At 47.6% G+C, this 10,410-nt stretch overlaps 1 protein-coding gene across 5 annotated transcripts in view; it reads left to right on the forward strand.

Moving 5' to 3' along the window:
* The window catches only part of LOC308160073 (ecto-ADP-ribosyltransferase 4-like), a 15,051-nt gene extending 11,667 nt beyond the window's left edge, over nucleotides 1–3,384 (forward strand). For 2 of the 5 annotated variants that reach the window (XR_013937500.1, XR_013937501.1), the window contains 3 exons: nucleotides 1–213; nucleotides 321–1,372; nucleotides 1,721–1,813. The exon at nucleotides 1–213 is cut by the window's left edge and continues 205 nt beyond it. Coding sequence is in view for 2 of the 5 variants with exons in the window: in XM_080533942.1 (XP_080390068.1) it covers nucleotides 2,285–2,353; nucleotides 2,607–3,293 (756 nt within the window). In the remaining 3 variants the exon portion in view is untranslated. Of the gene's footprint in view, nucleotides 214–320; nucleotides 1,377–1,720; nucleotides 1,814–2,258; nucleotides 2,354–2,606 lie in introns of those variants that run through there. The other 3 variants (XM_080533942.1, XM_080533941.1, XR_013937502.1) reach the window with 3 other exon arrangements.
* The last annotated feature ends 7,026 nt before the right edge of the window (nucleotides 3,385–10,410 follow it).

A 10,410-nucleotide genomic window follows, 5' to 3' on the forward strand; every position in this document is an offset into this window, starting at 1 on the left:
GCGTGTGCGTGCGTGTGTGTGTGTGCGTGCATGCTTGTGTGTGTGTGTGTGTGTGCGTGTGCGTGTGTGTGTGTGTGTGATTTTTTCCTACAAATTATCTTTTATGCAGGACTTTCTAAACACATTGGGCTTGCCGTCATTCTGGATCGGCCTGACTGACGCAGATAATGAGGGCACCTGGAGATGGGTGGATGGATCGACACCAACAGTAACGTGAGTTCAAAACAGTTTTAAAAAGTTATTTCATAGCTTTGTAGCTGCATGTAGTAAATAAATGCTACAGCCTTCATGTCACTGTTCATAAACTGGTTGGTTCTTAGGTTCTGGAGAAAGGGGGAGCCAAATGATGCCTATAGGCAAGAGGATTGTGGGGTTTTCAACATCCAAACAGGGAGGGAGTCATGGAACGACCTGACTTGCTCAAAGGCTAATAAATGGGTTTGCGAAAGCGCCTATAAGGGGCCATGATAGAGACCATGGGAAGGATACAGGAAACACTGAGTTCCTGAACATCTGAATTCCCTTTTAAATTGGCAAATGTATTAACATGGAATCTTAATGAAATCTAATCTAATGTATTGTGTCATTGTAAATCCCATAGGTGATTTTGAATGGTTAATACAAATGATTTAGAATTCTAATTATCATCACTTTTTAATGAACTTTCACTAACACTTTAATTCTCTCTACTTCTGTGACTATTTCTACTAAAACTAAAAGAGGACAATATGTACTGTACGGTCATCATAATCTAATAAATGTATTGTTGATTGTTATATAATAAATGTATTGAAATGTATTAGAACAAAAGGGGACAGAGCGTTTGAGGTGACGGCCCCAAGACTTTGGTACGCCCTCCCCCTTGACCTGAGAGAACAATTGTTGTTCCTTCAGAACAATTTTTAAGCGGCAACTAAAGACACATGTTTTTAGACAGGCCGGCAGTCAATTTTAGCCTTCTTATTGTTCCTGTTTATGTTTTGTTTATGTTGTCCCCTTTGTGTTTTTAATCATTGATGTTTCAAATTTGCACTTTTTGTATTTTTTTATTCTTGTATGTAAAGCACCCTGTGCATCTGTGCTGGGAAGGGTGCTATAGAAATAAAGTTTTACTTACTTACTTACTTACGTACTATTGTTGAGTTTCTTTTTAAGAATAGAAGGAACAGAAACTCTTGTTCCCTCTCCCTCTCTCCCTCCCTCGTTCTCACTCGTCCCCCCCCCCCCTCTCTCTCTCTCTCGTTCTCACTCGTTCCCCCTCTCTCTCTCTCTCTCTCTCTCTGTCATACTGTACATAATATTTGAATCCGAGGGTCAGTCAGACACCAGTGACACAGACCACAGACAGCAGACAGACACAGAACAACAAACAGTGAGTGAGTGTAATGTTGGGCATGTGTGGGCGTCAGATGTAATAATAATAATAATAATAATAATAATAATAATAATCATAATAACTTTCATTTGTATATCACTTTTCCTGCAAACGTTGCTGCTCAGGTCAGTGCACACACGGCCAAACAGTAGGTGCGTCACAGAAGGGCAGAAAGTGAATAATGTCCACCACGTTGCTTTGACCCATCCCATTTTTTCAAATCATTGCAGGGATGAAGGAGAAGAGAGGAAGAGGAAGCTAACTTATTGAGACAAACAAAGTGAATGGGTGTTTGTATCTGTTAGCACACCGACATCTAACACAGTGGAATTCTGTTTATTTCAGTTCTGTCCTGTCTTCAGGTTAGACTAAGAGCCTGGATACAAGACAAGCTGCCGTGACCCGGCCTGAACCGAGAACGGACAGAGATCTGGTGAGGAAACACACACACACACACACACACACACACACACACACACACATCCACACACATAGCGGATGACCTCATGTCCTCTCATTCTTCTTCAATGATCGTTGTGGATTTAAATATTCCATTAGTTCAGTAATTGTCACATTTTAACATTGATTCGGTTAAATAATTTCATTAATCTTCTAGGAAATTACATATCATGACTTCCAACAATACAATTATAGGCCTACAGCACATCATACTATATGCCCATATGAGATCATTCTTATCGCTCCTGTCTGTTTGCTACAGAAACGAGCACACAGATCAAACACACAGATCACGGTTGCCTCACAGATCAAGGTTCACCCAAGGTTGGGTTGCCCAGGTTCCCCTTATCGAGGTGAAAAAGCAATTATTATCTTTAGAACCACAGTCTCTTTACAACTGTCAAACTCCTATTATTATTTCCAGAGGTGCTTTGCTGTCAACCTGCACTGATGATGGAATACCTGAAAGGAGTGCTGTTGCTCTTGGTAACCGTAATCGCCCTGGCCACCACAGAGGACGTAGGTATCCCTATCTGAGCTAAACGTCATAGTCATCTCAAGACCACCTGCAAAGTTGTACGACTGCAATATTTACTGCCTCTAGCAAGGCCTATTAGCTTATATATTTATATTTTGCAATTGAAAAGAAAAGACGAATAGAAGTATAAATTCTTGTCTGCTCCAGTGGTTGAACAAAAACATAATAAAAAAAAAGTAGCTGTCCTCTGCACTGCAGCGCCTGAATGATTCTAACTGTAGGTGTCCTATGCAGCTGGACCTGGAGACCAGCTCGGTGGATGACCAGTACCTGACGTGCCGCGACTGGATGATGCAGAACATCACTGTAGGCAACTTGCTGGACAGGGAGAAAATGGCCGACAGCTCCTTTGCTGCCGCCTGGGACCAGGCCATAAGGTCCTGCAACGCGACCATCACCAACCTGACCACTCTCCATGTGACGGCGCTGGCCCTCTACACAGGCCGCAACCAAACCTTCGCCGGCATCTTTGACCAGGACACCCACTACCTGGGCCCCGACGCTCACGCCTACCGCCAGTACTTCCAGTCCAAGTCCCTCCACTTCCTGCTTACAGACGCGCTGCGCATCCTGAGGAGGCGGGAGGAGGCGGAGGGCAGGAACTGCCTTCTGGTGCACGCCAGGAGCGGGCGCGCCGACCTGAGGGCGGAGTTGGGGGCGCGGGTACGCGTGGGCAGCTTCCTCCTGGCCTCCGCGCGGCGCTACAGCAGTTTAATGGACATGACCATCAGGACGTGCCACGGGGTCGTGCTGCCCCCCCTCCTCTCACGCTACTGCGGCTCCTCCTCGGCCCTCAGAGTGCTGGTGCCGCCCTACGAGGTGTTCCGGGTGGTGGTGGTGAAGAAGGGCCAGAGGCACGTCTACCTGGAGTCTATCGGCACCCAGAGCAACCTGCACTGTGCTATGAGGGGCGACACATGAGCGGAGGGAGGTTTGGAGATGCTGTGTGAGCTGCTGTGTGTGCAAATCACTTTGGTGAAACCGGTGCACGAATAAAGTTTCTTTGCATAACTGATTGGTCAGATTTAATCATTGATAAGACTAGATAGAGAGAGAGAGAGATCAGCTGTGTGTTTACATACTGTAGAGCCCCTCTGCTGTGGAATAGTCTGCCAACCATGTCAGTCATAAGAGCTCTACCTAAGTATCTCATATTATGTACTTAAACTGTATATCCGTTATATAAAGACACAGATAGTATAATATAATAATGCAGTATGCATCCTGATACAAACTTTCCACCACTAGATGGAGCAAGGACGTAGCAAGTACCTCACCGAGGTAAAGAAGCGGGGTGGGAGCTATCTGTTACACCTTCAGCACAATCTGCTTTTACAATGTGTAAACACAGCTGCCTTAACGGTATTACAGCCAGCATGCAGGTATTACAGGAGATACACAATGGGGAAAGGGAAAACAGGGAACACATACTGTGTACTCGCCATCTTGTTCAGCAGTTTAGCACCAAAGCAAGTACAGTGAATACTAAATGGAGATAGATACTTTACGTACCATTTTTGCATTTAGTTGTTTACAAGGATATGCATATATTTTTCTGTTTTCAGGCATTGACGGCAGCAAAGCGTAAAATTACACACTGGATCTTTATTTATTGGTGTGCATGCACAAAGGCAGAGTCAGAAATGTGTTTTGATATTTAACATCCCTATTGGGAGAATAAGGATCATGAGGAAGGAAACATCTTTCCGGTATTAGGTTAGGCAGCCCTGAAAATGACTTCCTGTTTCTCTCTGTCATGCAGGGGGGGGGGGGGGGGGGGTAGGGAGTATGGAGGGTGTATCATGCCATATTTAAATGCAATATACACATCGGAATGCAATACACACATCGGAATGCAATACACGTGTAACACTAAATACAATGCAAAAATACGGCATATTTGTGCCAAAATGAAATCAATGTGTATTTGAGCGCAGCGTATTCCATTCGGTCATGAGTGTATTCCATTGAGCATGTGTATTACATTTGGTCACGAGTGTATTCCATTGAGCATGTGTATTACATTTGAGCGCAGCGTATTCCATTCGGTCATGAGTGTATTCCATTCGAGTGTCGGTGTACTCATTTGCATTGCTTTTCGATATCCCATGTAAATCCGATGTAATTTGCATTGTATTCCATTCCGATGTAGGTATTATGGCACCTACATCGGAATGGAATACAACCTTCCGGTTCCGGCCATAGGTTCTGCCGTTTCCGGCCATAGGATTCGCGATGCCAACGATGACGACGAAGACCCATCTTTAAATACCACATTCGCTCTTGGAAAATGTCACTACAGTTTCTGTAATAGCTTATTAATAAAGATTCGAAAAATTATGCAGACCATCGTATTATCTTAGTTTAATGTCATTTCAATGAATCATAGAACTTTTATTTACAACAAGCATAACGCAAAAATCCCTATTATGCACCGTCTTTGCCCGTGAATAACACCGGCTGTGAAGCGGCTAAAAATACAAGACTATGCTGGATAACTCCACCATCGGTATACGGTCATTTTAAGCCATCAACCACCCTGCTGGCACCCCGGGAAGTAATGTTTCGAACCCCGAGAGCATGCATAAATGTCTATCCGAAAAGAGTACACTCTCATCGGCCTCTGCACGCGCCTCTCCTCGGTAACGTGGAGGTACGAAAACCCTCCATATCAACACTATCACACCCTAACCCTACATATCAACTCTATCAGACCCTAACCCTCCATATCAACATATGATACCCTCCGATTCCTGGGGGTGCACATACAGGATGACCTGTCCTGGAAGGACAACACAACAGCCACCATCAAGAAGGCACAACAGCGGCTCTACATCCTGAGAGTCCTCAGGAAGGAACACAGCAAGCAGGAGATACTGGTGACCTTCTACCGCGGCGCAGTGGAGAGCATCCTCACCTACGGCATCTGCAACTGGTTCTCCAGCTGCACAACCGCGGAGAGAAATGCGCTACAGAGAGTCGTGAGAACAGCCCAGAAGATCACCGGCGCCCCCCTCCCCTCTCTGGAAGAGCTGTACAACACACGCTGTCTCAGGAAGGCCTCCAAGATCTCCAGAGACCCAACCCACCCCGGGTACGAACACTTTACCCGGCTGCCCTCGAAAAGGCGGTACAGGACCATGGCCGCAAGGACAAACAGACTGAAGAACAGCTTCTACCCCAGGGCCATCCAGGCCCTGAACACAGCAAAGACCTAGGTTCTGGGCCCTGGACAGTCTGGACGGATTGATGGCAGCTGCTGGACTGAAAAAATCAGGTGTAGTGCTGAGGCACAAATATGTACATTTCAAGCCTGCAAACTGCGACACTTTAAATGAATGTGCAATAACACTATGTGCAATATGACAACCCTAGTCGTCTATCTGTACAGTATAGTATAGTGGATAGTGTACATAGCCTTTATTTATGTAAACCAGCTCCTTCCCTTCTTGTGTTTTTTTAAAGTTTTTTTCTTTCCTAACACCAGGGGAGCCACCCCTCCTAAATTTCGTTGTTTGGTACCTGTACTATAGCAATGACAATAAAGACCATTCATTCATTCATTCATTCATTCATTCATTCATTCATTCATATCAACACTATCAGACCCTAACCCTCCATATCAACTCTATCACACCTACACCTGTCCACGGGCCGCAATTTGAATAGGCCTGATCTAAAGTATAGATAGTCATGTGGAACAAAGGAGCACTTGAAGACAAAGGACTGCAACAGAGAATTTTATTTATTTTTTTGTAAAAAATTGTAAACATACATCATAATAACAATAAATGAATGAGAATAAATACATTTTAATAAAAATAAAAATAAAATAATGAAATACAACAGATCAGCAAACGAGATAAATAATCTACTGTTCATTGAGAGTTAATTGTATCAAGTGCTCTTTTATTGTTTTCTTGAAAGTGCATCTAGAATTAGTTTTACTAACATGCTTGGGTTAATGAATGAATGAATGAATGAATGGTCTTTATTGTCATTGATATAGTACCAAATAACGAAATTTGGGAGGGGGGGGGCTCCCCTGTGTCGTGTTTCGTAAGTAAACGCGTGAGACAACTGTTAACTATATACCACGTACTTTATTAACCATCCAGTTCCACCATTCATCCCACTCTGCCCGCTTTCCCACTGCGCATCTCTCCCCTGTATCCCCAACTCATTCCCATTGGTCTACAGCATAAGCGTCACACCATATATTAACATAACACCACATCTCCCCTTTCTAGAGACAAAGGGTAGACTGCCTTTGCCTCGTCAGACCTTAGAGGATTATTCTGCCTCTTTTGTTGTAAAGGTCTGTCCGTGTGTAAATCCTGAACATACGTTACTATAGCGGTTTGATCCATAAATCTCAAAACTAACAGGGCTACTAAAAGTGCTCAAACTAGACCCCATCCAACGTAACATGGAATAACTTCCTTAAATACAACAGTAACATTACCCATATACTCCTTTTTTTTTTTTTTTTTTTTTAGGGTAAACACTTATACAAACACTTGTCCACATTTCTCAGTTACATGTCAAACCTCCTAGGTTTAACCACTGCTCTCCCCCCCCTTGTTCTGAGCGTGGGAGTCTCTGCAGGTGGGGCCTGTGTTCCGACTGCAGGTGACATGGGAGCCTGCCCAGGGGTCGGGTCTGGGGCCGGCTCCGGGGCTTGTTGCTGCGGCGGGGAGCCCCTGTCTTGTGTAGGTGTGTGTAGGGGTATCAGATGCTGTCGGTTGCGTCTCACCACCCCCTGGGGCAGGCCCACCAGGTAGGACCTCGGAGTAGAGTGGTTTCGGAGCACAGTTCCCGACGTCTTAGCATCCGTGACCCATACCTGCTCTCCCGAAGACAGGCCACAGAGGGGTCTTGCACGGTGTCGCCGGTTGTAGTTTACCGCATCCGACCTCCCTTTCACCTCCTCTTTCTGCGCGAACGCGTCGCTGTCCGGCAGTGTAGGGACCAGTCGAGAGGGCAGCACTGGCACCGTGGTGCGCAGACGTCGGCCCATGAGGAGCTGGGCCGGGCTGTACCCACTCTGAAGGGGTGTGGCTCGGTAGGCGAGTAGAGCCAGGTAGGGGTCGCTCGCTTTTTTCAGGAGGTTTTTCATAGTCTGGACTGCCCTTTCTGCTTCACCATTACTCTGTGGAAACCTTGGGCTGCTGGTGATGTGTCTGAACCCGTACGCAGCAGCAAAGGAGGTGAAGGCTTGACCAGAAAACTGAGGCCCATTATCTGACATCAGGACCTCCGGGATGCCATGGCGGGCAAACATGGACTTCAGATGTACAATAATGTCAGTGGACCTGGTGTGAGACAATTGGGCAATCTCAACATACCTGGAGAAGTAATCGACGACGAGTAGGTATGTGTCTTTTCCCAGGACGAACAGGTCGGCCCCCAACTTCTGCCATGGTCTTTCAGGGCACTCTGACGGCATGAGAGGTTCTCTGGGATTCTGTCGCTCCTGAATGCATGCCCTGCAATTGAGCACCATTTCATTTACCTGTTGGCTGAGTCCAGGCCACCACACAGACTGGCGGGCACGCTCCTTGCACTTCACAACACCTTGGTGTCCTTCGTGTAGTCTGGCCAGCACGTCGTTCCTCATTACTGAAGGTATCACCAGTCGTGTGCCTTTCAGCAGTAGACCGTCTTCCACTGTGAGCGTAGCTTGCTCCCGCCAGTAGCTCTTCAGCACAGGTTCCTGGCTTGCGTGGTCAGGCCATCCCTCTGTGCACAGCATCATAACACGTGAGCAGACACTGTCAGCATTTAGCTCCTTCCTCAGGTTTTCCATATATGAGGCACCAACGGGTAGATTGTCCATTACACAGTCCACATATATATTGGTGCTCTCCATTAGCTCCTCTTCTGATGTAGACCTGGATCTTGTCACTGGGGAGCGCGACAGCGTGTCTGCTGTCCAGAGTGATTTTCCTGGCACGTGCACGATAGAATATGAGTAGCGCATCAACCGCATCCTGAAACGCTGGATTCTTGGCGGCAGAAGATCCAGGGCTTGGCCTCCCAGTAAGCTGAGAAGGGGTTTGTGGTCGGTCTCCAGGCAGAAGTGTTTTCCTATGAGGAAATCCTGGAACCGTTCGCAGGCCCATGTGAGGCCCAGGGCCTCCTTCTCGATCTGTGCGTATCGTTGTTCTGTGGGAGTGAGGGACCGAGACGCGTAAGCCACAGGCTTCCATTCAACCCCCCACCTCTGGAGCAGAACACCTCCCAAGCCGAACGAGGATGCGTCGGCTGACACTTTGGTGTCTCTCTTTTGATCATAGACCGCCAGCACTGGAGGAGAGGACAGGGCTTCCTTCAGTGTTCTGAATGCTGTCACCTGGGCCACGTCCCAGGCCCAGCTGTTTCTTTTCGAGAGAAGGTCACGGAGCGGCTTGTCCTTTTCTGCTAACTGGGGAATGAATTTTCCCAGTTGATTGACCATTCCAAGAAAGCTTCGCAGCTCGCTGACGTTTGCGGGCTCCTTCATCTCCATGATGGCCTCCGTCTTCCTCGGATCTGGGCGGACCCCTGTAGCCGTGACGATCTGGGCCAGGAAGACCACCTCACTCTTTGAGAGTTCACATTTGTCCATATTCAGGGTGATGTGGGCCCTTTCCACCCTTTGCAGTACTGCGTGGAGTCGAGTATCGTGCTCTTCCTGATCCCGCCCCCACACCAGCAGGTCATCGATGTGGCATATCACACCTTCCAGCCCCTCGGTTACCTCCGCCATCATGCACTGAAAATGTTCAGGTGCTGAGGCAATTCCGAAAGGAAGGCGGTTGAAATGAAACCTTCCGAATGGGGTGATGAACGTAGTGTACTTGGCTGATTCTGCTGCAAGTGGAACCTGCCAAAACCCCATGTTTGCGTCCAGTTTACTGAAAACCTTTGCTCCGGCAAGCATCCCGAGGCTCTGCTCTATCGACGGCAGAATGTACTTCTCCCTGCATACAAACTCGTTCAAGCCGGTCAGATCCACACATAGACGCACTGATTTACCGTCCTTTTTGGGGACGACCACCATGGCGGCGCACCAGTCGGTTGGCTCTTCCACGCGGCTGATGACACCCAGGTTCTCCATGCGCTGGAGCTCATCTCTGACTTTCCCCATCATAGGCAGCGGAATCCTCCTGGGGGTTTTCAAGGAAAATGGCACAGCACCCGGTTTGAGTTTTATGGTGTATGCTTGTTGTACCTCACCCAGGCCACTGCACAGCTTGGGGTAGGTCGTCTTGAGGGTCTCCATGTCTATGCTGTTGACGCGGAGGAGTAAGCCCAGGGCTACGATGGCTGGCCTCCCAAGCAAAGGCGTGCTCAGGTTATTCACCACATAGACCTTCTCCGTGGTCTGCTTGCCTCCTCTCCCCAGCTGCAGCTTGGTGAACCCTGCCACGTCCAGCGGCCTTCGTCCTGGACCAAACAAAGGTTTCTCTGCTTTGTGGAGAATGGGTGGCTGTGTGTTAGAAAACATGTTAGCAAAAACAGCCTGTGACACAACAGTGACATCGGCTCCAGTATCGAGCTTGAAGGTGACCTGTTTTCCCATCACTTCTATTTCTACAATCCATGGATCAGCCTCTGACGTCACAGAACCAAGGAACCAGCCCTCCACCTCTTCTTCAATACCGTGCACAGCTTTACCTGCAAGGCACACACGCTTGTAGTGACCCATTTTTCCACAGGAGTGACACTTCACCTCGTTGGCAGGACACTCCAGCTTGGGGTGTGGCGCGCCACCACATTTGTAGCACTGGGAGCTGCTCTGGCTGCTGTGTGCCTTTGCTCCAAAGCTCTTATACATGTTAGGTTTGGGCTTTTCCTTTGGCCTCCCTTTAAACACTCTGTCTACAGAGCTGACGTCCATCTGCACTGCACTACTGCTGCTGTCACTCCTCAGTGTGCTTTGCTGCTTTTTGATCTCCTCTGATTGTCTCGCCATGTTGATAGCTTTTTCTAAGTCCAAGTCTTTTTCCATTTGCATGCGTTCTGAGAGCCGCAAGTCTGCCAGCCCTACCAC

This window comes from Nansenia antarctica (genome assembly GCF_963989245.1).
Source record: "Nansenia antarctica genome assembly, chromosome: 6".
Classification (NCBI taxonomy): Eukaryota; Metazoa; Chordata; class Actinopteri; order Argentiniformes; family Microstomatidae; genus Nansenia; species Nansenia antarctica.